Source organism: Alligator mississippiensis, chromosome 5, assembly GCF_030867095.1.
Source record: "Alligator mississippiensis isolate rAllMis1 chromosome 5, rAllMis1, whole genome shotgun sequence".
Classification (NCBI taxonomy): domain Eukaryota; kingdom Metazoa; phylum Chordata; order Crocodylia; family Alligatoridae; genus Alligator; species Alligator mississippiensis.
In genome coordinates this window covers 539762-565271 of record NC_081828.1, presented here as the reverse complement: position 1 = coordinate 565271, position 25510 = coordinate 539762, and the positions used below count along the sequence as shown (strand labels likewise).

The following is a 25510-nucleotide window of genomic DNA, read 5'->3' as shown; positions in this document are numbered from 1 at the left end:
AAATGTACACACAGATGAAAGTGCAAACACACTTGTACATGCATGCACACACACACAGAAATGTGCAAACATAGGCATAGATGAACGTGCACACGCACAGGGGTGAATGTACACATGTGCGCGCACATGCACATACACACAGAAGTGAACGTGCAAATAGACATGCGTGCTCACACACACGCATGGCTCCAGGCAGTGCCGTCCAGGGCGGGAGCAGCGACTGGCGGGTGCCAGTGACTCGACGCCCCGCGGCTCTGGTTACCTCTCGGTTCCTCCCCGGGGTGAGAGGAGAAGGTGCTAATTAGAGCATATCACACTCCAATTAATGCTGGCGGTGCGCTGGAAGCTCTGCGGCCGGGGGAACCTGCTCCTGGCCCTGCGCGGGGACCGGGCCAAGGACGAGGGGGCAGAGGCCCCGTGACACCCCTGCTGGTTCTGCGCCAGGCCAGGCCAGGCCCGTCCTTGTTCCCGGTGCCCGGCGCTGCCTGAGCTCAGGTCCCTGCAGCCGGCGCCTGCCCCAGCACGTCCCTGCTGCCGAGCTGCTCTCTGCTCCGGCCAGACTGGCGTGGGCGCTCCTGGCCTCCCTGGTCCCCGGGGCTTGCCCAGTTTGGCCCTTCCTGGGGCCCCCAGTGCAAATCCTGCCCACCTCCTCAGACAGGGCTAGCATGGCAAGTGCACTGGTTCTCCCCCTGGCAGGAGCCTCGTGGGCTGTGTGGGCAGCCCCCCAGCCCCGGGGCCCTCAGGGTCCTGTGCGCCCACCCCTGTCCATGGCCCCATGGGGCAGCAGGCGCTGCGTGGTCCCCATTGTGTTGGCGTGACTGGGGATGCCTTTGCGTGGCCCCTACCAGCGCATGGGCCCTGGGCACCAGGCACAAGACGGACCAGACACTAATGCCCATGGGCCGCATCCTGGTCACAGCAACGCCCAGCAGGGCGGGTAGAGATGGGGAGACTGCACGGGGGGCTCTGTGCCCGGCTTGCCGGCTGGGCACTGTGGAGCCAGCAGCTAACGAAGGGACTGTGCAGGTGCTGGTCCTGTGGTGAGGGCGGCTGGTGGGAGTCGGCGGGGGCAGGCGGGGCTGTAGAGGTGGCATGCGCGTCCCCGCAGCGGGCGATGGTTGTGGGGCCGTGGCGCTGGGCCTGGCAGGAGCAGCACCTGTGTGAGCGCCTGGCCACGGCCACGGCAGCGCGGTCCGCGGTGCTCCTGCATGCGACAGCTGTGGGGCAAGGACACGTCGTCCCCGGGCTCGGCTGCTGCCTGCTGCGGCCCTGCGTGGCCCCACGTGGTGCCTGCTGCGTCCCCTGGGAGGGACCCTGGCGCCTGGTTGGGGGGCGCAGCGGGGATGGGGTCTCAGCGCAGGCAGGGGCAGGGCAGGGGTGCAGCCCCCGCCTCCCCCCGTGTGCAGGACCCTCCCTGCGCTGGGCACAGAGCAGTCTGCAGGGCCCGATCCTGGCGCTGCGAGCCTGGACAGACCCGCTGGACCCGCAGCGTTGTCGGCCGGGGCGGGGGCGGGGGCGGGGTGCTACCAGGTCCCCTCCTGGCTCCCTGCCGGGGTGCAGGTGGCCCCTCAGCAGCGCCGTTCGCCCGCTACCTCCAGCTGCGGCTCTGATGGGACAAGCAGCCCCCAGGCACGTCATGGGGTGTCTGGGCGAGGAGCAGCTGCGTCCCCCCCTGCTCCTGGGGTCCTGGACCGGGGGGTGTCAGCCCAGCCCGGTGCTCACAGCAGAGGCTGAGGGCAGGGTGGTGCGGTGCCCATGCCCGTGCCGCCGGCTCCAGGAGTGCCAGGGCCGGGGCCGGTTAACCCTGTGTCACTCAACCACCCTTCCCCAGGGCGCCGGGACGTGCCCGCCATGGGCTCCGGGCACTGTGGGCCTGGGCAGGTCACACGTCCACGCAGCCCCAGTGGCAGAGAGTGCCCAGCCCCGGCTGGGACACGGCACCCACCGGAGACCGCAAGGAGTGTCGTGGCAGCAGCCCGTGGCCCCAAGCCGGCGGCGCGTTGCCCATAGGGCGGCAGTGCCATGAGGCTCCGCCGTGCAGGGGCTGCGGAGACACGGGTCTGGGGCAGGCCCCAGCGCCCGGAGCCGCCTGCCCACGAGTGCCTGTCCCCAGAGCTGACCCCTGGCCCCTGCACGGCCACCTCTGCCCCTGCTGCACCAGGGCCGCTGGGCACCTCGCCCAGCCCTCCGCTGGCCTGGCTCCTCCGCAGGGGCAGCGCCCAGGGCTGGCACCTCCCTGGGCAGCCGCACGCCCTGGGCTGTGGCTACTCTGATGGCTGAGAGATCAGCTGCTTTGCCTCCAGCTCCCCTTGCTCTCTGCAGGGCATGTGTGTGCCCATGCACGTGCCCCATGTGTGCCCTTGTGTATGGCCTATGCATGCACCCTGATGTACCCCTGCATGTCCTGTGTGTATCCCATGTATTCCTGTGTGTGCCCCATGCTTGCACCCCCACGTACCCCTGCATGTCCTGTGTGCGCCTCGTGTGCTCCCATGTGTTCCCCGTGTGTGCCACCATGTACGGCCCATGCATACATACTCATGTGCCCCCCCACGTCCTGTGTGCCCCATGTATGTACCCCCATGTGCCCTGTGTGTGCCCGTGCAGCACCTGGCCCCTCCCTAGCTCGTGGGAGCCCTGGACGGCCCGCGGCTTGGGTCCCCCGTTCCCTGCTGGGCCCTGGCTGGGTGGGAGCTGCCGGGCAGCGCGGGCTGCGTCTCCGGCCAGGGGCTGAGGGCTGCGTGCGGCAGGCTCAGCCGCATTTAGGCTCTGCCTCTCCCAGGGAAAACCCTAATTACACGGCTATAAATAGGCTTGCGGTGCGGGCACCAGTGCAGGCCACGGAGCTCCGGGAAAGGCTTGGCACCGAGCACAGGAGGGAGGGGATATCTTGTCCAGTGCAGCCAGGGCCAGGCTGGGGGGGCGTCCTGGCAGGGCAAGATGCCCCCAGTGCTGGCAACGGACGGCACCGTCCTGGCACCTGCCTCCCCGATCCTGGGGACTGAGGTGGCCAGTCGTGCCAGGCCCGGCGCAGGGAGCCCTCGGCCCTGGGTCACGTCTGGGCAGCCACAGGGCAGGGCGGCCTGGGGAAGGGGATGCAGGGCCTGAAGGTGACGGCCCCCATCTGTGTCCCCCGCACACCTGTGCTGGCTGCCCCATGTCACACTGTCTCCCAGGAGCTGGGCAGGGCCTTGTCCCAGGTTTGGGGGCACTGAGACACGGGGGTCGAAGCACACGTGCCCCAGGCTGGCAGCTGGTCCGGTCCCGCGCTTGGGCGAGCAGGCACCGGGGCGTGCGAGAGACGGGCTGGCGGCCGGGGGGGGGGGGGGTGCAGGGGGTCCAGCGTCCTCATCCACGCGCTCCTGGGTCTGGCCGTCTGGGCCGAGGCCACGCTTGGCTCCAGGCTGGAGCAGAGCCCTGGCAGGGGCTCCTGGGGCCTGGGTCCCACTGACCCTGGAGGGCACTGCTGCATCCCCTGCCCCTGCCCCTGCCCCTGTCCACAGGCCCTGGCAGCTGGGGGGCACTGCATTCGGCAACCCCTCCCCCCTCCCCGCCGCCCCAGGCCAGGGCTGCAGCTGACAATTGCACCCGCTCCCCTTCTCACATACCAGCAATTAGACCATAATTGTCATATTTGCATATTCATAACTGCTGAAATTAATCACATTTGCATAATGGTAATGAAAGGGACTTCATTCATTACTGCTTTTTCCTGGGGATTTGTGCATAGCAATGGGCCCCATGAAGCTGCCTTGTGGCGGGGGGAGGGATGTGGGGTGTGGCCCCCGTGCACCACATGGGCCACATGCCGGCGTGGGGTTTGTAGCCACTGGCAGGGGTGGCACCAGCGTGGTGCGTTCACCTGCTCAGGGAACCCAGCTCTGCCCCGCAGCCGGCGCTGGCCGGCCCCTGGGCCCTGCAGACACTGGCCCAGCCTGGGTCTGGCCCCGGGGAGAGAGGAGAGGCCGCCCTAGGGCTGGGGGTTGCCCTCGCTCAGGGCAGGGAGCTCACCAGTGAGGGCAGCGCCAGCCCGAACCCTAACCCAGGACCCCTCACGCGCACAGCCAGATGCCTTCACGCCCGCGGGGTCGCTGGGGCAGCACTGCTGCGCAGGCTGAGCCCCGCCGCTCCCTGCAGCTGCCCACGGCCCCACAGGGTCCAGCTACCCCTGCCCTTGCAGCCCCCGCTATGCCTGTGCACCCCGTGCCACTGCCGTGCTGGATGCTGCAGCAGGAGCGGGAGCCGTGGCCCCGGGCAGAGCCCTGTGCCGAGCTGGCCGCAGCATGTGGCTGCGGCAGGGCCCTGGTGCCAGCTGGTGCGCACAGATGTGCTGTGTCCCCGCGGAGCTGCCCGGGGACGGCACCAGCCCCCGCCTGTTCCCGTGTGCATGAGTGCCCTGCCGCACGCCACGCGTGCAGCCAGGCGGCAAGGGCGGGCAGGGTGCAGGGTCCGAGCAGCACAGCTCAGGCACGACAGCCGCTGGAGGCAGCAGGGGAAGGTCCTGCCCCAGCCCTGGGAAGGCAGCGTGGCCTGGTGGGGAGAGCAGGGCGCAGCTGGGCGCCCGGATGCCTGGGTCCTGTGTCGGCTCCGGGATGTCAGCTGGGCTGGTGCAAAGGCAGAAGTGTGGAGGTGACAGACTCCAGCTTCCAGCCCTGCTCTCGCCTGCCAGAGATGCTTCCAGGAGTGTCCCAGCACCTTCCCCTGCCTGCCCCCATCTCGTCCCCACTGCCCAGCGCCGTGTGCCCGGCTGCCAGGGGCTCGCTGTGCCGGGAGGGACGAGTGTGCCAGGGCGGCCTGTGCATCCGTGGCTCTGCTCGGGCCCTGCTGAGCGCCAGGCTCATTAGCAGGCACCCTGAGCGCTGCGCTGGCGGGAAGGTTAATCACGGGCTCGTTGCGGCCTGTAAAGCGGAGCGGCTGGAAACGAGGCTGCTTTGCTGCTGAAGCTTCCCCGGCCGGCGGCAGGTAACCTCGCCTGAGCCGCTGTGACTAGGGCCACACAGCGTGCGCCTCGCCTGCCCCAGCCCCGGGCCACAGGCCAGGAGAGCCCTGGGGTTGCTGCTCCTCGCGGGCTGGGCAGCGCAGTGCCACCACTGCAGCAGCCCACGCGGCAGCAGTGCGAGGCTGGGCGCCTGGCTGTAGCCGCTGAGGGAGCACTCGTGTGAGGGTGCGTGCAATTGTGTGTGCATAAGCATCTGGGTATGTGTTAGTGTGCACGCATGTCAGCACGTGTGGTCCTGCGGCTACAGCTGAGAGCAGGTGTGTGTGTCTTGCATGTCCCCGTGCCAGCGCCTGCTTGCCCGGCAGGGCTGGGGGGAGCCACGCGCAGCCGTGGTTGCTGGGCACTGCCCTGGCCGAGTTGCTGAAGACTCCTCCCCGGCACGGCGGCCGGTGCAGCGCAGGAGCGCGCAGGTGGATCACGCCAGTGCGAGCCTCTCCACGAGCTGGCGGCTGCTCTGGTAATGAGAGCGAGCCCCGATGCTGCACCAGCCATGACATTTTGGCTCCACTGCAGCTCGGGCTCCCGGTGCCTGCGGCCCTGCTGTCCCAGCTCGTGCTGGGGCCGCCCGGGGCAGGCCAGGCACCGGAGCGGCCCGTCCAGGTCTGCCCTCCTGGGAGAGGCCGGTGCACCGCGGCAGGCAGCTGGGACTGTGCTAGAGCCGAGACTCCCCTGGCCCCTGAGCAAGGGGGTCTGGCGACAGGACGCGGGGAGCAACCCCCGCGGGCTCACACCGGTCACCGCCCCACAGCCCAGCGCAGCCCACCTGGTCGTCCTGCCCCTGCCTCACCGCGCCGGTGGGCACAGGCTCCGGAGCAGGCTGTGCTGCCAGCACCCACCAGCTGCAGCTCCAGGGCCCCGGGGCGGGGACAGGGGAGCACCCCCAGCCCAGCCCAGCCCAGCCCAGCCCAGCGCTGCCCGCCCCGGGGCGCAGCCCCTGCCAGCCTGAGCCAGGGGCACCTTGCAGACTGGTGCCTGGTGAAGCTGCAGCCAGACGGGCAGCCTGCTCCCGCACGGATGAGAAACGGCCCCCGTGGCCAGCGGGACCTGACGCAGGGACAGGGGCTGGGACCCCGAGACCCCGCAGTTCCCCCCCGCCGAGGTCCCCTGGGCACTGAGCCCCCACGGCCACGCTCCACTGGCTCCCGTTAACACCTCACAGTGCCTGACTCAGCAATTAATTCATTTCAGGGTCCATTAATAATTAACGGGCATGGGAACCTCGGCGGGGCAGGCTGGAGGGCCCCTGGCACCTGACCAGACCGGGCAGGCCCGGTGCTCACGGGGTGCAGCAGCGGGCATGGCAGCAGCACGGCCCTGTGCCCCGCTGCGGGGAGGAGCGAGCCCTCCTGCCCCAGCGCCCGGTCGCAGCTGCAGCCACAGCCGCAGCGCCCCCAGGCCCTGTAGGGAGCCGAGAAAGGGGGCGCGTGGCTCGGCAGCTCCTGCTAACTTGTGTCTGCGCCGAGTGCCCTGGTGCACGTGCTGCCCCCGCCTCGCTCAACCCCGCCTGGCATGGGCCGGACCCTGCCGCAGGACGCTGGGTCATGCTCACGGCACGTCCCCGCAGGCGGCACGTGGAGCGGTGCTAGGCCGAGACCTCGTGGAGCAGGCCAGGCTGTGCTCCCTCCGCCAGCTTTCCTGGCCCTTGCCCCTGCCTCGCCCTGCCGTCTGGGATTGTGCTGGAGCTGCAGCTGCCTCTGCCCCGGGGCAGGAGCCAGGCACCGCAGCCCTGGGCTGGGAGGAAGGGGCGGGAGTGCTGCCCCCCACCCCCGCCGCAGCCAGGCAGCGCGGCGCAGTGGGGAGAGCGGGCGGCGGGGAGGGCGCCGTTGACAGCAAGATTATAGGCGTCTGATTAAATATTTGTGCCGAGTGACAAAGCCCTGGGCTGGCTGGGAAATCGCTCCCCGCCAAGGTAGCTGTTACGGGCTGATTGGCACCGAGATTATAGGGGTTCGGGGGAATTGCGTGAGCTGACAAAACAGTGGTGACAAACACACAATTTCCAGCCCAAGGGAGGCTGCTCCACTCCCAGGCAGCGGGGAGATGGGCTGCCACCTCCGTGGCACGCGTGTGCATGTGTGCATGGCCGGGGGCACCCCCAGAGCGGGGCCAGGCTGCGGTGCTGCCTGCCTGCGTGCACGGTCCGGGCCCCGCCGAGGGCGGGCTGCTGCGGTGGCTCCCAGGGCCCGGGCCGGCGGCAGGCCGGGGCACCCAGCCAGGGGAGATGCTGCTCTCCCCAGCCTGGGGCTGCTCCCCAACTCGCCCCTGCCCGGACCCCAGGGCCACAATCTGGTGTGAACGTCACTGGGGAAGAGGCACGCATGTCCTGGGTCATGTCAGGGCCACGTGTGTCCTGGCAGCACCTGCCACGGGGCAAGGCACTGGCAAGGCCTCGTCCAGGGCCCGGATACCCCACGCTTGAGCCTGGAGGCAGAGCCAGCCGCGAGCGCCGGGGAGCGCAGGATGCTGCTTTTGGAGAGCGGGGGAGCGCAGCTCATTCGGCGCAGGACGCGGAGGCTCAGCGCCGGGCAGGACGGCTGCTGCGCATGTCGCGTCCCGCAGGCAGGAGATGCTCGAGCTACAGACAGAGCCGGCACCGAAGGACCCGGGCAGAGCTGAGGGGAGCGAGCGGGAGCGGAGGCGGCCTAGGCCGAGGGCTGGGCAGAGCGCAGCAGCAGCAGGACACCAAGCGGGTTTTACAACGGAGCGTGTCCGGCGAGAGGGCGAACGGGCCACGACTGCAGCAGCGAGCGGCGCTGGGCTCGGCGGCTGGAAGGCAGCCCCACTGCGCGATGCCACGCGGCGTATCTGGGGCGAGCAGCCAGGAGCCCACAACCACCAACCGTGGCTTTGGCCAAGCCCAGCTCAGCTCAGGGGTGAGGGCAGCAGCGAGCCATGGAAAGCACGCAGAAAGGGGCTGAAGAGAAGCGCTGGATCTCCATTAGAAGTTACGAGGCCTCGGGGACTGGCGAGGGAAGCTAACGGTATCAGGGAGAACGTGTCAGGGGCCAAGATAGAGGATTACTAGGAGCTTTCAAAGAGTATTAAGAGCAAAGGGAATAGCACCAAGAGCAGAGGCCCCGACCGGAGATGGTAAGAGTGTCATTAATGATGCAGGAGAGGATGGAGGAGTCAATAAATTACTCCGTTCTGCATGGGGAAAGAAGCTGGGCGACATGCTCCTCTCACCCGAGGAGGCCGAGAACTCCCGAATCTCTCAGCAGCTAGGGAGATGCTTTGAGAACAGCTACTACTAAAAAGCTTTTGCAATTAGCAGGCCTGCATGATTTGTCCCCAAGAGTCCTAGAAGAGCGGGCTGAGGATGAAATCCCAGGACGCCAGGAGAGTGCTGGGCTGGTGTTCAGAGAGGCCAGGGGAGATGACCTGGGAGCTGCAAGCTGAGCAGCAGCCCCGGCAAACGAGTGGAGCAGCTGATACAGGATTCAGGTAACAGGGAATTAAAGGATAACATGTAATTAATGCCAGTCAACAGCATGCTAAGGAAAGAGGTTTGTCCAAAACCTGTTTCACTCTCTGAGGCGATTAGGAGCCGGGCTGGTGCCTGCGCACGGGTAGCCGGTGGACTTCTGTAAAGCCTTTGCTGGACGGCCTGATTAAAAACATCAGCTCTGCACTGTATCAACAGCGTGCTCTGAAGTGGATCGAGTGCTGGCTAACCAGGCACTGGCCCAGCAGCTGCCAGGGGGATCCTCGCAGTGGGGTGAGCCCCGGCACCAGGGCGGCTAAGGGGAGGCTTGTGCCACCCTGGGGGAGGAACCGGGCCAGGGAGGGCACTGCCCCGCAGGCGGGACAGGGCCCGCGGCCCAAAGGGGAGGCAGAGGACTGGGAGCACGCGGCACGGAGCCACGGGAACGACGGGGCGGAAAAACCTGGGGAGGAAACGCCGGCCCGACGGGGTCCGTCCGCCCCAGCGGGTCTGGCTGAGCCACAGCCAGCGCCAGGAAGGGGCTGCAGCTCCGCACGCGCAGACACCCAGCAAACAGCGCGGCCAGCGGCCCCGGGATGCAGCCACCCCGCACCTCTGCCCCGGGCCGGGGAGGCGTTTGCTCACGAGGTCGCGGCTCAGCACGGCCCAGACCCAGCCCATCTGCAGCGCCCGCCGGCCTGGCAGGCCCCACGGCTGCATGCGGGCCCGCCCCGGCCCCGGCCCCGGCCCCGGCCCCCGCCCTCAGACAATGTCTGCACATGCATGCGCGTGCACACGCACGCACACACACACGCATAGTACGTGTGCACGCGCAGTATGTGCTGCAGCCCGTGGGAGCAGGAGCTGCGACCGGGCGCTGCACCCGCCAGGGAGGGGCAGCCCCGCCCCGCGGCCCGGCTCCCCCCGCACCTGCGCTGCACAGCCCGCGGCTCCGCCACCAGCACCCCGCCCCGCCGCACAACTGGGCCACGAGCCCGCCCGCCCCAGGGCCCGGCCGGGCCGCGAGCCGACGGGCAGCCGCCGCCGCGCCCGGGACTGGCCGAGGCCTGGGCCGCGCCGCGCGGATCCGCCGGGCCCCGCCCGAGCCCGGGCACGAGGCAGCGCGCGTGTGCGCATGCGCAGGGCGCTGCACACCCCCCCGCACGTGACGAGCAGCACCGCCCCGCCCCCGCCCCGCGGCCCCGCCCCCCAGCCATGGCGCCGCTGCGCTTCGCCGCCAACCTGCAGTGGCTGTTCGCCGAGGCGCCGGGCGGCGGGGCCGGGGCCGGGGCCGGGGCCGGGGCCGGGAGCGGGCTGGGGCTGGCGGCCGTGGCGGCGCGGGCGGAGGCGGCGGGCCGGGCCGGGTTCCGCGCGGCCGAGCTGCCCTGGCCCTTCGCCTGCGCCGCGCCCGACCTGCGCCGCGCCCTGGAGCGCGCCGGCCTGCGCCTCGTGCTGCTCAACACGCCGCCAGGTGCGGGCCGGGCCGGGGGGGGCCGGGCCGGGGACTGTGTCCCGCCCCGGGATCGGGCCCCCGGAGCGCGGGATCGGGCCGGACACTGACCCGCGCTGTGCGCAGGGGCGGCGGCGCGCGGCGAGATGGGGCTGGGCGCCGTGCCCGGCCGCCAGCACGACTTCCGCCAGGGGCTGGCGCTGGCCGTGCGCTACGCCCGGGAGCTCGCCTGCCCCAGGTACCGGCGGGGCGGCCTGCCCCAGATACTGGGGGGTGGGGGGCAGCCTGCCCCGGGGGGGGGGGGTGCTGGCCTGCCCCAGATACTGGGGGGTGGGGGCCGGCCTGCCCCAGGGGCTGGCCTGCCCCAGATACTGGGGGTGGGGGGCAGCCTGCCCCAGGTACCGGGGCGGGGCGGCCTGCCCCAGATACTGGGGGGTGGGAGGCAGCCTGCCCCAGGCACGGGGGCCCGGGCCGCGGTCACAGGCACACGCAGCGAGGGCACGGCCGGTCGCTGTCCCTCCAGCCAGGCACCGGGCGGTCGGCTGCCGCGGTGCCAGCCTGGGCCCCCGGCCCGCGCTCCCACTCCCTGCGGCCTCGGGCACGGAGCCGCCTGCCCCAGGCTCTGCCCCTCCCTGCTGCAGGATCCACATCATGGCCGGGCAGGTGCCCGAGGGCGCGGACCGGGCGGCGCTGGCTGCGGAGATGGAGGCCACCTTCGTTGACAACCTGCGGCACGCGGCCAGCGTCCTGGCCCAGGTACTGGCCCGAACCCTCCAGGCCCGGCCGCAGGGCCGCCTGGTGCAGGCGGGGGAGGGAGGATGGTGGGGCAGCCCCTGACCTGGGGCTCTGGCTCGGGCTGCAGGAGGACATGGTGGGGCTGCTGGAGCCGATCAACACGCGCATCACTGATCCCCGCTACTTCCTGAGCACGCCCCAGCAAGGTGAGCAGCTGCCCTCGCGGGGAACGGCCCGGGCCCTGGCTGGGCCAGCCTGACCTGCTCCCCTCTCCCCTCCAGCCGCTGCCATCCTGGAGCAGGTGGGGCAGCCCAACCTGAAGCTGCAGCTGGTGAGTCACCTGCTGCACCTCCGCGCCCCTCCGGTCCTGGGGCGCTGGGGGCCGTGGCCAGACTCGTCAGCTGTGGGCAGCCATCCCACTCCGTCTGCCCAGGGTCTGGGCTCAGGCCTCCAGCCCAGCCTGGCTCCCAGGGGCCGGTGCCCGTGGGTGGGAGCCTGGTGGCCACAGCACGAGGCTTGGCCAGGTGCGGCTGCCTGGCACCTGCCCACACCCCCGCTCTCGCCTGCAGGATGTCTTCCATCTCCAGATTATGGACGGGAACCTGACGCGCAACCTGGAGACCTACTTCCCGCTCGTCGGTGAGGCTCCCCCCATCAAGGGACCAGGAGGGAGCTGCCCCTTTGCAGCAGGGCCGCAGGGTCTGGGTGGGGGCTGCCCCCACCTGCCACCCGTGGCAGCGTCCCCATCACTGCTCCCATCTGCTGCCACAGGTCACATCCAGATTGCACAGGTGCCAGCGCGGCAGGAGCCTGACACCCACGGGGAGGTGAACTTCCCCTACCTCTTCCAGCAGCTGGAGTCGCTGGGCTACACGGGCTACGTGGGGTGCGAGTACACCCCGCGAGGTGAGTGGGCCAGGTGCAGGGGGCTGCTACCTCATCCCAGGGCCCTGCGCCCCGTGGGAAGCCCCAGGCAGAGGGCACATGTGCGTGTAGCTAGGGTAGCAGCTCCTGGGGTCTGTGCAGGCAGGAACGCAACATGGGGCTTGGGCTGGCAGCAAGAGCCAGACCTGTCCCACCCCTTCTCCTCTGCACGGAGGGAGGCGCAGCAGGCGGGAGATCATGGCCATCGTGCATCACCTTCTTGTTGCAGGGGACACAGCAGAAGGGCTGGGCTGGCTGCGGGAGTACTGGCAGAGCCGGGGCCTAGAGCCCAGTGGCAGCATCCTGTAGGGGCTGGTGGCCAGTGGCCCAGGACCCCCGCACTGCAGGCACAGGCACAATAAAACACAAGCAAAAGCTGGGACTCAGGAGCATTTGTCCTGGGCACGGCTGGGGTGGGGGCAAAGCCGGGGTGTTCCTACCACAACAGGTGCCAGGGGGAGGACTTGTGCTGGGCAGCGTGGCCCAGACCACCAGGCAGAGCTGCCTGGCTGCCTCCCTGGGGGCTGTGGAGCCTACATGAAGCCCCAGGCCCCATGCAGGCCCCTAACCAGGCCATGCTTATCCCCACACGGCCAGTCCCTGCCCCAGAGCCAACTCTCAGCAGCATCCGAGCCCTGCTCTGCTCCTGGGCCACTTCACCCTTGGCCCTTGCTGCAGGGAGCTGCTTCCCGCAGGGCCCTGGAGCTGCAGCTGGCAGCCTGTGTTCGAGTGGCTGCTGGGGCCAGGACAGGCTGCCAGCTCCCTGCCCTGGGGAAGCCCCTCCATGTGCCCACACCTAGTGCTGCTTTGGCCACAGCCCCCACTCCTGAGCTGTATCAGCAGCAGCTCAGCTTAGTCTTACCCCAGCTGCTGCCGCCACCACCAGGCTTGTGCCTGGCTGGGTGTAGGGAGCCAGGGCTGAGGTGGGTGGATGGTTGCAGGGTCCCGAGCAGGGCTGTGGCCCTGGCCCTCCCAGCTGGGAGGCAAGTGGCTGCTTCTGCAAGCTCTGGGCCCCAGCCTCCTGCCACGGCAGAAGCGTGAGGCAGAAGCAGGTGCTTGCTGTCTGCTGCAGTTTATTGTACAGATACCCCCACACTGCTCCTTGATACAGCCTAGGGCTGCCCCTACAACCTGCTGGTGCCAGCACAGGGTGAGGCAGCGACACGGGCAGCCCTCCCGCCTCTGCTCCAGTGTTTTGTCTGCTCTGGAGCCCCAGGGAAGTGCTGGCCTGGGCTGAAGCTGCAGTGCTCTGCATCACCAAGTGTGCGGCAGGGACAGGTACAGCTACCACATCTGGTGGCAGCTCACCAGCATGCCCATGGTTGTGCCGGGTCTATGGCCCCGAAGCGGCTCTGCTGCATGGCAGCTATGACCCTCGGGGCCTCCCTGCATTCTGTATGTCCGTTCCCTGTCCATCTTGCATGTCCATGTGCAATGGCAGCCGCCTGCAGCCACAAGGAACACCTCAGGGGGCTGGCATTAGCTGAGGCCCGAGGGGCAGCCAGGCTCCCTGCACCCCTCAGCCCCAGGTTTTGCCAGTCCCGTGCTGCCACTGTAGCCCTGGTGCACACGGGAGCTGGCCTGGGGCCGTGTCCCACTCTGAGGTGCTAGCGCGAGCATTAGAGCAGTCCAGTCCAAAGGTTGAAGCAGGCGGTGTTGATGACAGACTCCAGGTGATGGTATGTGGACACCAGTTGTGGCAGAGGGCTCTCGCTGTCCTGGGGCTGCACGGGGAACGGCTCCCGGAAAACCACCGTTAGGCTCTGCCAGGGCAACAGGCTGTCAGGAGCTGCCCTGGCTCCCAGCCCTCTCCCAGCCTAGCAGCCTACCAGGCAATGCAGCACGCCAAGGTGGGGAGGGCCTGGCCCCCAGCGCCAGCGCTGAGTGGGGCTGCAGGACACCTTGGGAGCAAGTCTGAGCTTCTAGCCTGCTCCGGGGCAGTACCCAATGCACCTGAGCTGCCTCCCTTGTTCATGGCATTGACAAGGAAGGACCTGCCGCAGGCCCTTTCACCCAGCTGGGCAGAGCCCTCGTGCCCTCCCCTTCCCCAGCACAGCTCGTAAGTGGCCGTGTGCACCCAGCTGCAGCCACGGCCTGAGCAAAGTCTGACTGTCTAGGCCTCCGCCCAATGCAGGCTGGAGCATAGCCAGCTCTTACCGTCTTTCCTGAGTGCGAATCAAGGAAAATGAGGATGAAGCAGTCAGTGAACTTCTGGTTGAGCACCACCTGCCAGGGAGATGGGAGTTCATAGTTTCATAGATGCTAGGGTCGGCAGGGACCTCAACAGATGGAGTCCGACCCCCTGCCTGGGCAGGAAAGAGTGCTGGGGTCAGCTGACCCCAGCCAGGTGCCTATCCAGCCTTCTCTTAAAGACCCCCCAAGTAAGGGAGAGCACCACCTCCCTTGGAGCCCATTCCAAATTCTGGCCACCCTTACTGTTAGGCTAGATATCAGGAAAAACTTCTTAAGTCTGCTCTCTTGTCAGTTTGTGACCATTGTTCCTTGTTACCCCAAGAGGCGCCCCGGTGAACAGAGCATCTCCGATCCCTTGCTGCGTCCCCCTAATTAATTTGTAGGTGGCCCCAAGATCCCCTCTCAGCCTTCTGTTGCGGAGGCGGAAATGGTCCAGGTCCCTCAGGCTCCCCTCATAGGGCTTGGCCTATAAGCCCCCGACCATACAAGTGGCTCCTCTGGACCCTCTCGAGTCTATCAACATCCTTGAAGTACGGTGCCCAAAACTGGGTTGGCACGCTCCCACCCAGCACGTGGGACTCATAGCTGGGGGGCTGCCTAGCGGGGATATGCATGCAGGGTACAGCTGCCCAGGGCCACAGCTCTGGGCAAGGGAGGAGCTGTGGTGCCACACGCCCTTACCAGGTACTGGGTGCCCGTCTCAGCGTTGTGGAAGTGGCGGCAGCTCTGCGGGAAGCGGCTGAGCAGCACCTTGATAAGGCTCTGGTACCACGCTGCCGTCATGGTGAGGAAGCAGCCCTGTGACACAGAGTGGGTGAGGCAGGCCCTGCAGCTGCCCTGGGCTGTGCCGTCCCTGCACCCCCACCCCTGGGACCGTGCCATGGCCCTGCCCCAGTGGGCCCGGACTCACCAGCTGGGGGTCGATGTCAGCGATGGACTTGCCGTGCACGGCATTGAGCAGCTCCTCCAGCTCGGCCAGTGACAGCTTGCCCAGCTTGAGCTTGTCGGAGGCTAGCGGCTCCAGCAGGAAGAGGCGCTTCCACAGGTTGTCGCGGCGGCAGTGGCGCTTGGCCAGCTGCACCAGGCTGCTCAGCTGCTGCTGGGCCGAGGCCACCTCGGAGGCCAGCAGCGGGAAGAGGGGCGAGGTGTAGAAGAGGCCGGGGCCCAGCTTCACGGGCGAGCTGCCCGCGTAGAACTCGCCCCCGTCCTCCACCTCCTGCCAGGGCTCCCGCTCTGCCGGCTGCTGCCGCTCCAGCCCTGGCCCCGGTGCCTCCCCGGGTGCGCGGCCCACCACAGGCTCCAGCATGTCCCGCTGCAGATGCGGCAGCTTCTTGAAGCGGCGCATGTCAGCCGTGAGCCGGGGGAACAGCTCCCGCTGGCTTGTCATGACCACGTAGAAGCACAGGCTGGGGTGGTGGATGCCGTGAGACGAGGGGGCCCTAGCCTGCCCTGTGCCCACAGCCCCTGCCCAGTTCCAGCCCAGCCCCTCCTGGCTTTCCCCCTGCCCCTCGCCTGCTGCCTACAGGCCAGTCTGGCCCTGGCCCCTGCCCTCACCGGAGCACGTGTCTCTCGGCCTCACTCTGCTCCTCGAAGGGGGCCGCACTGTGGCACACCAGCAGGGACACGTCGAAGTCATCGTGGTGACGCAGCCCCTCCGAGTCCTTGTAGGAGCCCGAGCTGCAGGCACAGGCGGTAGGTAGTGCCTGGCTGCATCTCCCTCCCCTCCCGGCAGCCCCAGCACCCAGGCTGCAGGGCTCAGCACAGGACCACCTCAGCAGTGCCAGCCTGGGTGAGACCAGGGGCCCACCTAGCCTGCCGGCCTGTCCCCAACAGTGCCCAAAGTAGACTTGCTACAGGGAGACACTGAACCGGATCTCTAGTGATGTGTCCTGGGCAGCACCGTCCCTGGCACCTGGTGTATTGGGCTAGAGATGCCAGAGGAAATGTCTCCAGCCAGTCTGTTCAACAGCCATGAACACATCTCAGCCATGAATTTAGCCCGTCCCTTTCTGAACCTGGCTGTGCTGTCTGCCACTGCCACCTCCTGCAGCAACAAACTCCAGGAGTTAACTACGCTTTGCGTAACAAAGCACTTCCTCGTTACTTTTAAACCCATCACACACACGTCAGCAGCTACCCCCTAGTTCTGGCGTTCTGGGACTTGGCAAACAAGTTCCCTGTTCCCTTGCTCCATCCACTCGCTTCACGGGTTTACAGACCTTGGTCCTCTTCCCCCTCAGCCTTCTCTTTTCCAAACCAGAGTCTCTTTTCAGTCTCTCCTGGTCCAGTAGCTGCAGGCTCCTGCTGCCCTGCTCTGTACCGTGTCCAATTCCATCTATCAGAGCCCCTGGGCCAGCCACTCACCTGTTCCAGATGGAGACCAGGGCATACTCGTTCTGCTCCGTGCCTGGGGGCCCCTTCTTTCCATCACTGCCTCCCGCTGGCCGGGTCATGCGCAGGGGCTTCATGTGGTAAGTGTTGGCATGGTCAGCCACGTAGTTGTAGAGCTGGTGGGCTGTGATCATGTTGGTGGGCAGGGCCAGCATGCCTGTGCCGGGGAGACGGGCAGAGTGCTATGGAGTTATCTGCCATGGGCCAGGTCTGGCCACAGCTGTCCACAACAAACTGAAGTGCCAGCTCCACTCTCTCACTTGAGGGCACTTGCAGGCCACACTCCTGCCCTCTACCCCTCCAGGGCACCCCAGCACCCAGGCCCTTCTCACAGAGGCCCTGACCCAGCCCCAGCCCCTGGTCCTTCAGCCCCATCCAGCTGTGAGCCAGGGGTGCTAGGGACAGGTACACAGCCCAGGTCTGGCCGGGCCAGAAACAGCCAGCAGCAGAGGCATGGTGCCGATGGTCCCGTTGTTCCAGACTGGGGGAAAGATCCAGCTGGGAGCTGTGCCCCTCCCCGGTCCCAGCCAAGTGGAGGTCCTGCAGGTGGATGGGGCAGGAGCACATGGGCCTGGGATGCCCCCCACTCCGCAGCCACCCCGCTCACCCTGGAAGACGTGGTTGCGGCCAAACTTGGGGATGTCAGGGTGGTAGGCGATGAAGTCCTGCAGGAAGCTGGTGAGGTGGTAACCCTGGCGCAGTGCCATGTGCGAGCCCAGCAGGTACTGGTGTACCACGCGCAGATGGAAGTCATAGCTGAATGAGTGTACGTGCATGAGGTCCCGCACCTTGTCACACTCCTCCGTGAAGAGCATGGAGAGCTGGGAAAGGACGTGATCATGCTAGGGGTGCCCCATACACCTGCCCCCTCAGCCTGAGCAGCAAACCAGGAGTGAGCAGGGCAGGCTGCACACACAGGGAGTTGCCCCCTCACCTCTCCTGTGCCAGGAAGGGCCTGGTAGGCACCAGGGCTGCAGGTGTCAGCAGCAGCCAGGGGGTCCCTTCTGCCCAGGCTGCACTTCAGGGAGGGCAGAGCTGCGGGGCAGCCCCAGAAGTGACGGTGGCACCAGCAACATGCTGGTCGGTAGCCCCTGGCCCAGCAAGAGTCAGAGCAGCCTGGTGCCAAGCCCAGATGGTTGCACTGTCTGCTTGGCTCTGCTCCATGCACCCTGAGCCCTGGGCTTGGCCAGGCCCACTGGGGCAGCGGCCAGTGGAGATGGGGAACCAGAGCCATGGATCCATGGGAGGGAGGTGTGGATGCCCCAGGTCAGCAGCAGACCAGGGCTATGGCCCACAGCGCAGAGTACAGGCAGCTGGACGTGGCCTGCACATGACCCACCCTTCTCTCACCAACCCTGCCCCCACACCTGTGCCTGCAGGGTTGGGGCCCAGGGCAGTGCCTTGCTGAGCTCCGTCACAGCAGCCTGTACAACCCCAGCAGGACGAGGGCAGGGTGCTATCCTGGCTGAGACCAGTGGGACCAGCCCCAGGCACTGCAACCCTCCCTGTCCCAGCAAAGCTGCTGTCCAGGGCCAGTAACCTGACTTGCTGGAGGACAGATGGGCAGCGGCAGCTCTGCACTGCCCATGCCCCGCAAGGCCGAGGGCTCCCCAGCAGGGAGGACAGCCGGGGCCCTGCAGGGACCTGCACCCTGTGCCACCCAGTAGTGGCTGCACACGCCAGAGCACAGCATGTTCCTTCCACCTTGCCCAGTCCCAGGAGGCAGGGAGGGGGGGCCTCTTCAGCTCCCTGTCCCCGCAGGTTGGGGGTGGGAGAGGAAGAACAAGCAGCCCAGAGGGACTAGGGTGCAAGCAGCCCCATGCTCCTGCCTGCTGCAGGGCCGAGGCCATGGAGCCCTGGGCCCTGAGCTGGCTGCAGAGGTCACCAAGCAGAGCCAGAGCCCCATCCCAGAGGAGCGAAGCACCATCCCTGCCCTGCTGCTACTGCCCCAATGCCCCAGCCTCTGTCAAGAGCAGCACTGCCTCCTGCTGAAGAAACCACCTGACACCAGGGAGCCAGACACCTGCCCAGCACCCAGCATAGCCGGCACCCAGGTGCCCAGCCCTGCGTCAGCAGGAGGGGACATACCGCACACTCAGAGACGGAGCCGGGTCCCGTGCAGCTCTGGCTGCGGGCTCTGGCTGTGAGAGCACCCTGATGGAGAGAGGACACGCATGGCCGGTGGGGTGGGTGGGTGCAGCTTGGGCCACAGGTACTCAGAGGCTGCGCTGCAGCTCCATGGGAAGGATCTGGCCTGGCAGAGCACTCTGTACTTTTGCTTCTGTGCTGCAGGGGAGGCTGCAGCTCCCCGGAGAACCGGGCCACGTCCCACACCAGTCCTGCAGCCAGAGTCGGGCGCTGCAAGGGCAACTGGCTCTCAAGCAGCTGCCTCTCCACAGGGAGGGGTGTGCTTGGCTCCAGGCCAGCCCCAGGGCAGCCGGCCACAGAGGCTGCAGGGGAGCCGAGCACAGGGGTCACAGGCAGAGGCCTGGTGGGACATGGACCCGCAGCCTCTGGCTTCTGTGGGTCTCCAGAAGTCCTCTCTTGAGTCCCCAGGGCAGGACTGCCAAAACCCTTGGTCCCAGCATAAATGAACACCACCCAAGAGTCCCTGTCCCTTGAACTCCTCAGAGGCCATGGATGGTGTAAGCAGGGCTGCCGCAGCAGAGCCCTGCCCGTCCTGGAGGCGGAGGCAGGCCTGTGGCCAGTCAGGACCTGCTGCACCTTATGAGGTGGAGACAGCACAGGACTGAGCCCCGCAGCACTCCCTGGACCACAGCTGCCCAACATGTGGAGGCAAAGCCCTTACCTGTGAGTTCACCGTCTGGCCCATGGGGATCCGTGAGCACTCCAGCGCATACTGCTTCACGCAGAAGTAATAGCCCTGCAGAGAGAGCACTGTGCTGAGCATGGCCTGCAGGCACTGCACTGCCCCTGCCACTGCAACCTCAGCCCTGGGCAGAGCGCTGCACTGAACACAGCCTGCAGGCACCACACAGCCCCTGCCACCCTAGCCTCAGCCCTATGGAGAGAATGCTGCACTGAGCATGGCCCCTGCCACCCCAGCCTCAGACCTATGAAGGAACAAGGAACCCTCCTTTCAGCCCAGCCAGGATGTACTTCTCCTGCCTCCCCCATCATCCCTGGCCCAGCCCCAAGCACCAGCTCTTGGTCCTGCCCTGCCTCCCACTGCCCTTGGGTGTTATAGCCATACCAAGGGCGGTCACATACTCCCAGTATCGTTCCCCGCCACGGGCAACCTTCCCAGATGGCTGGCCCCTCAGGCCAGAGGCAGGGAGGGCACCTGGAGCCCATGCCACAAAGGCCATCTGCCCCAGCCCAGTACTGCACCATGCAGCAGTGTCAGCACAGCTGGTCTGGGCCCCTTGCCCCATACCTGGAATGCCAGCTCCATGAGCACGATCCCGCCAGGCAGAGCGCGCTGCAGGTGGTAGGTGGCGACAGGGGGGCTGGTGCTCTGGGGAAGAAAGAGCAGGGCTGAGCAGGACACCAGGGCCTGACTCAGCCTGCCCGGGAGAGGGCAGGGGTGTCTGCTCCCCTGCCCCCACACAGAGGCAGGCTCCTGCCTCGGGCTTCACACAGCCAGAGAAGCATGAGCTGCCAAGCTCGCCAAGGGACATGCCCAAGCCCAGCCACAGGGGTGAATCTCAATGGGTCCCCTCGCCCGAGCTGGACGTGCCTGGCTTTAGCCCTTCTCCCCCACATGCCTGATCCCAACAGCAGCTGTCAAAAAGGCAAACATGTTAGGGATGATTGAGACGGGAACAAACAAAAGGGAACGGATTGTGATGCCACTTTAAAAACCCACGGGACACATGCACCTTGAATCCCGTGCCCAGCTGTGTCCCCTGCACCTCCAAAAGGAGAGAGAAGCAGACATCTAGAGAGGGGCAACAAGGATGCTGAGCACTGTGGAGGGGCTTCCCTAGGAGGATCGAGTAACGAGGCCTGACCTGGTCAGTCTAGAAAGGAGATACTGGAGGGGGACAGAAGGGTTTGCAATGTACTAAATGGTAAAGAGAAAGCCCCTAGGGATTTGTTGCTGACAGTCTCTCACCAGACAAGCATGAGGGGTCACATCAGGAAACCAGCAGGCAGCAAGTTTAAAATTAAGAGGAAGTTCTTTCCACACAGACTGTAACTTCAGTGGGGGACTTGTGGCCACCAGATGTAGTGGAAGCTGATAGTTTAGCCACATTCACAAAGGGACCAGACACATTCTTGGCAGAAAGGGGCATCAGTAGCTACTGAGGACGGGAGGGAGTGGCACAGCCCAGTCTGGGTCTGGAGTGTCGGGATGGCAGAGCTGCCAGGCACAGGGCACTGGTTGGGGCTGCTCCATTCCCATGCACACTACACCCAGCTCCTGCTCAGCTCACCCAGCACTGGCCTCCCCAGAGGCCTCCGCTCTCTGCAGGCCGTGATCCAGTCGCCCCAGCCTGCTCCCCAGGCACTAAGCGTGCCAGGTTCCGTTCCCCCACTGAGGTGTGGCCCAGGCCAGAGCTGTTCCTGCAGCCCTCGAGCTCCCCCAAGCCCTCTCAGACCTGTACGAGGCCCACCCCAGCATGTGGTCAGACCCCCCGGCCAGGCTAGTCCCTTCCAACCCAACTCCTGCGGCTCAGCAGACTGCAGGCAGAGTCCAGTGCCGGCTGATGCTGCCCAGGTGAGCTCCTCCTGAGCTCCCACCCTACCCTCTTGCCCCAGAGGCTGCTTGGAGGCCTGGCCCTCCCCATGCTGGAGCCCTCCCTCATGTCAGTGTCCTCACCTTGGGGCTCCCATCTGCTTTGGGCTTGTAGGAGAAGGAGCCTCTGCCTTCAGTGCCCAGGGCTGCCAGCGCACGTATCCGACTTGTGCTGCAGCAAACAGGAGAGGATGCAGGGACCTGAGCCAGGTGCCCACAAACCCAGCTTGGCTGCCACGTCCCCAGTGAGAGCAGCGCCAAGGGTGGTACCAAGAGGGATGGGGGTTCCCTGGAGCAGCACTGACCTGCGGGTGGGTGAGGGGGGCCGCACCTGGACCAGGATAAAACCCATGCTCTGCAGGTACTGGATGTACTGCTGCAGGAAGGCGCCACACATCTCCAAGAGCCATGGCTCCTCCTTCAGCTTGCAGGGCAGCGCCTCTGTGGAGTCGCAGCTGTGGCTGCGGTCCCTCCCTGAGGCCGTTGAGTCATTGGAGCGATGGCGCTTCTGCAAGGGAAGCCAGAAGCCTGACAGGCCTGTGCAGCTGGTGCCAGCAGGGAGCTGGCCACAGCGCTCACGGGTGCATCCCTCCCAGTACCCCATCTCTGGCTGCTACAGAGCCCCGCAGGAGCTGGGGGCACCCACCCCCAGGACAGGTCTCCTGCTCTCCACCAGCCAGCCTCTGGCACCAAGCGCTGAGCTGAGCAACTCTTCCCCCAGACGCATTGCCACAAATGCCGACAGTCCTGCCCCCCCCAGAGCAGTCTAGACCCCTCTGAGATTGCACCAGGGCTCCTGGCACCCACAGTTTCCTGCAACAGCTGGGCCCAGTCCCAGATCGATTGCTCGTCCCAGGGCCTGGCAGGGGGAGCACTTCCTTGTGATGCTCCTTGAGTCCCTTGGGAAGCACAGAAGCTCTCGACCACCCCTCTCTGAACCCATTGCTGCCTCAACCCTGGTCACAGTCCCTCTCGTTTGCCTGCCCCAGTCCTGCCAGCCTCTTGCCCCAGGCTCTCCTGGGGCCCAGTTGTTCTCGGTGCCCTGCTCTGCTCCCCCAGGGCACTGTGAGCTCAGCTGCAGGTCTCCTGCAGGAACCAAGCAGGCTCCATGATGACACCTCAAGCCCCCCCTAAGCTGCCCACTTCAGGAAGTGATGGCCCACCTGGCTTTGCTTGTCAATGTTGGGCCAGTGCCCAAGACCTGAGAATGCGTCACCCCTCAGCCCCTGGCCTGGCCTCCTCAGCACTTCCATCCAGCACCTTGTTGGGGGTGTTTAGCACCCAAACAAGTCCACCTGCCTGCTCCCTGCTCTGCGCCTCCCCACTGACCCACATCCAGGCCCTGTAGAGAGCAGTGCCACAGCCATCAGGATTCTGCCTGCCAGGGTCCTGCTGCTCTGCTCGCAGCTACTGCAGACACTTGCCTGGTGCAGAGACATGGCTCAGGCCCTGCTGCCAACTGCTTACCAGCAGCCCCTGCTTCCTATGGCTCTGCCCTGGACAGAGCTGCCCTTGCACCAAGGAGGGGGTAGTTGGTAGTTGCCCAGACCCACCCCACCAGCAATGGCCTCTCACCTTCCCCTCCACTTTGGCTTGCTGGTCAGCCTGGATCTGCTGCCGGAATGCAGGGTCAAAGAGCAGGGGGGTGGCACAGTAGTGCACCAGGCGTGAGGACTGCTTCAGCGTCTCCAGGTCAGCCAGCTGCAGGGCACAGCCGCAGGGTGCGTTGGCAGGGCCCTCAGCAATGTGTGGGGCCAGACCCTTACCCCCTCTTGCCAGCCCCATGCACAGTGGTTCCTCTGCCCTCCCTGTGGCCTCAGTCCCACTACTGCTGCCCCCCACCCCCTGAAACTGCTTGCTGCTGCCCCCATAGTCCATCCAGGCCCTTCAGCCTCCCTCCACCCCAGGATGCACTCACGCTGATGGGCATGTTGGACTGTGCTGACCTCTGTTGCCAGGTCACAAAGAGGTTCTCAATCTTCATCTGCTTCTCCAGTTCTGGAAAGGGAAAGATGGACGGACAGGAGCTGCCATGGGAGTGCGGAGCCAAGGCCTGGAACACCCACCCTGCTGGACCCTCCCATCCCCTTCTACACGCACGTGTACGCACACACACGCATGCACACCCCTACACCGCTGCCCATGGGTCTCCATTGGGCCACAGAGACCGGCTGCTGCCACTGCCCAGAGCCCTGCTCCTGCCCCTGCGGCCGAGCACGGGCAGGAGCTGCCCTACAGCCAGTGCCCTCAGCTGGGACTGGCAGGGCCGGGGGGGCAGGCTCCCGTGACCGCAGCTCCTGTACCTCTCCTCTCCATGCTCTTGATCTCCAAGAACTGAGCGCCATGGCGAGACACAGGGTCAAGCGGCCCCAGGTCTGGCCCGTGGGGGAGGCACTTGACAGCAGGGACGTCCCGCAGGGCCTCGTCGAAGGGCACCATGTCGGGGGGAAAGTGCAGGGAGGGCAGGCTGCGCCCTGAGCTGCTCAGCCGGCCCTGCTCCCGGCTGGGCGGGGGGCTGGGGTTCCGGATCAGCATGTCTACCTCCAGCGTGGAGTTCAGGAAGGGGTTCGGCTCCTGGACAGGCAGACATGGCCTGAGTCTCTCTGGACTACCGGTGACACAGTGCCCGATGGGGGTCCCTCCAAGCAGGGCAGGCTGGTGCCCACCGCTGAGCCCAGCTTCACCCCAGCTAGTGCCCAGCCCTATCCCACCTGCCCAGGGCCAGGCCCACAGGTCACCCCCACCCAGTCACAGGCTGGCTCCCACAGCACTGACAGGGCCACATCAACTGCTGCAGTGGAAGGATGGTGGGCAGGAGGGCCATGGGACATGTTGATGCCTGGGGCTGCCTGGACCACCTGGGCACTGTGGGCAGCCGTGGCCAGGACCTTCCCCAGCTCGGCCCTTCTGGCAGGGACCGGGCACACTGAGGTGGGGGGGCACTGTACCTGCTTGGCGTCCTCATGCCAGGGTGTGTCCATGTAGCAGTAGTGGTGGAAAAGCCCCAGCTTCTGGCTGAGCAGGCAATGAACAACGTGGGAGCGCGCATTCTGCCACTGCAGGAGGCGCACGAGCGAGCTGGCCAGGGAACTGCCCAGGTCCGGGGACCAGTTGTAGGTGTAGAGGGTTAGCTGGAGGGAAGCCGCAGCAGGGAGGTGAGAGACTTGCTCTGGGATGCCCTGGGACACAGCCCTGCTATGGCACCCACCAGCCCTGCCCCCTGCCCCCAGGCGGCTGTGCCTGGGACATCAGGGCTCCCCACTCCTCTCCCATCAGGAGCCATGGTACGTGCAGGGGCCTACACTGTCCTGCAGCACCAGGGCTCGGGCTGCCTGCGAAGTCACAGAGGGGCTGGCCAGCACCTTCCACCCAGCCCAGCCCTCACCACAGGGGTCTGTGCATGCCCTGCTCAGACCATCTGCCAAGCACCGGGCCAAGCCAGTCACTGGCCATGGGCATGGATGCATGCACGTGTGTGCGGGATCATATCAGGCAGGCACCACTCACCTTCTTGTCGATGATCTCCATGAGAAGGAACCTCTGCCGGGGCACCAGGTCTCTCCCCGAGGGGCCAGAGCTCAAGCCCTTCTCCGTGGAGCTGAGCTCCATGGCCTCAAAGCGCTGGAGCCCCTTGTGAGCTGCAAGGAATTGGAGAGTCACAAAGACAGGGTGCTGGCCAGAGTCCCCCTTCCCACCCACCTGCTGCTCTCGCTGCCCCCGGGGCCCAGCACCGTGTGGATTCGGCTGGAAGGGAGCGAGGCCACCCCACTACCACAGGGCTCCATGCTGCATCAGCCGGTCCCAGCCTCAGACACCACCTGAGAGCTCACTCTGGCTTTGCCCCCACCGCTCTGCTGGAGGTTACAGATTTCTGGCCAGAACTCCAGGCTGAGCCTCCCATGGCCAGTCTGTGCCAACCCTGCCAGGCGACTCAAACAGCCCTTTCCCCTGCCTCACCCTGGGGCGGCAAGGTCCTGCAAGAGCCTTCTAAGAGGAGAAAAATCCTCTAAGCTCAGCTGCTCCTCAGATGGGGCCTAACGAGGCCCCAGCAGGGCTACAACAGCAGGCAGCTGAGCTCAATGTCCCCAGAGGCCCCTTCCAGCCCTGAGAACCCAAACAGGACCTTAGCACCTGGGCTGGGCTGGGCTTGCCATGTCCTGTTAGGTCAATGTGCAAAGGCAGGGGAACTGTGCAGGTTTGGCTCTGCCCTGAGCAGCCCTTCTGTGTCCTGACCTGCTCCCCACTGACCTCCATGTTCCTAATTCTTCTTCCTTCAATACTTGTTCCCAATCCTTGCTTTCTAGAGGGGCCTAAAGGACGTCTTAGCTACCTGGGACAACAACTTCTGCCTGGAGGGGTCGGTACCACAGCCTGGCACCTGTAGGCGCAGGCTCCTGCCTGGACCGTCCAGCTGCCTGTGTCTGGGGTGCAGACTTCCCAGCTGTCCCTGCACCCCACACAGGACACGCAATCTTTGTGCCCAGACTCTCAGTCACCTGACCCTGCCTCACTCACGTGAGTGCTCCCATAAACACCCACACATGTCCCTCCTGCGCTCAGCTATGCAGAGAGCCAGGACCATGCCTGCCTGCCTCACAGTGCCCTGAGCTCCAGGTGAGGTGCTTTAGGGCTGGACAGGACCTGGGCGGCAGGATGCAGCCCCTGGGTTAGGCAAGTCCTGGCCTCAGCCCA

The 25510-nt window shown here is 66.3% G+C and overlaps 2 protein-coding genes across 6 annotated transcripts in view; one reads left to right on the top strand and one right to left on the bottom strand.

Moving 5' to 3' along the window:
• Nucleotides 1-9623: 9623 nt before the first annotated feature.
• HYI (hydroxypyruvate isomerase (putative)) lies at nucleotides 9624-11907 on the top strand. The gene is made up of 8 exons (XM_059727691.1): nucleotides 9624-9894; nucleotides 10000-10111; nucleotides 10515-10629; nucleotides 10736-10814; nucleotides 10890-10939; nucleotides 11178-11247; nucleotides 11380-11514; nucleotides 11762-11907. The coding sequence occupies exons 1-8, from the start codon at nucleotides 9639-9641 to the stop codon at nucleotides 11839-11841; spliced, it is 897 nt and encodes a 298-aa protein (XP_059583674.1). The 5' UTR covers nucleotides 9624-9638; the 3' UTR covers nucleotides 11842-11907.
• A 681-nt stretch (nucleotides 11908-12588) lies between these two features.
• Nucleotides 12589-25510, bottom strand: part of SZT2 (SZT2 subunit of KICSTOR complex) — a 74272-nt gene continuing 61350 nt past the window's right edge. For 2 of the 5 annotated variants that reach the window (XM_059727686.1, XM_059727688.1), the window contains 17 exons: nucleotides 24326-24456; nucleotides 23767-23949; nucleotides 23122-23392; nucleotides 22737-22816; nucleotides 22394-22519; nucleotides 21124-21326; nucleotides 20903-20990; nucleotides 19514-19594; nucleotides 18926-19000; nucleotides 18205-18270; nucleotides 16724-16937; nucleotides 16090-16273; nucleotides 15280-15402; nucleotides 14636-15131; nucleotides 14407-14523; nucleotides 13690-13758; nucleotides 12589-13295 (listed from right to left, as the gene is read on the bottom strand). In XM_059727686.1, the coding sequence (XP_059583669.1) occupies nucleotides 13152-13295; nucleotides 13690-13758; nucleotides 14407-14523; nucleotides 14636-15131; nucleotides 15280-15402; nucleotides 16090-16273; nucleotides 16724-16937; nucleotides 18205-18270; nucleotides 18926-19000; nucleotides 19514-19594; nucleotides 20903-20990; nucleotides 21124-21326; nucleotides 22394-22519; nucleotides 22737-22816; nucleotides 23122-23392; nucleotides 23767-23949; nucleotides 24326-24456 (2651 nt within the window). In that variant the 3' untranslated portion in view covers nucleotides 12589-13151. Of the gene's footprint in view, nucleotides 13296-13689; nucleotides 13759-14406; nucleotides 14524-14635; nucleotides 15132-15279; nucleotides 15403-16089; nucleotides 16274-16723; nucleotides 16938-18204; nucleotides 18271-18925; nucleotides 19001-19513; nucleotides 19595-20902; nucleotides 20991-21123; nucleotides 21327-22393; nucleotides 22520-22736; nucleotides 22817-23121; nucleotides 23393-23766; nucleotides 23950-24325; nucleotides 24457-25510 lie in introns of those variants that run through there. The other 3 variants (XM_059727687.1, XM_059727690.1, XM_059727689.1) reach the window with 2 other exon arrangements.

Coding starts and splice junctions, on each gene's coding strand:
- HYI (XM_059727691.1), top strand. CDS start 9,639: ATGGCGCCGCTGCGCTTCGCCGCCAACCTGCAGTGGCTGTTCGCCGAG. Junction 10,112..10,514: donor CGGGAGCTCGCCTGCCCCAG/GTACCGGCGGGG, acceptor TCCCTGCTGCAG/GATCCACATCATGGCCGGGC. Junction 10,815..10,889: donor CCTGAGCACGCCCCAGCAAG/GTGAGCAGCTGC, acceptor TCTCCCCTCCAG/CCGCTGCCATCCTGGAGCAG.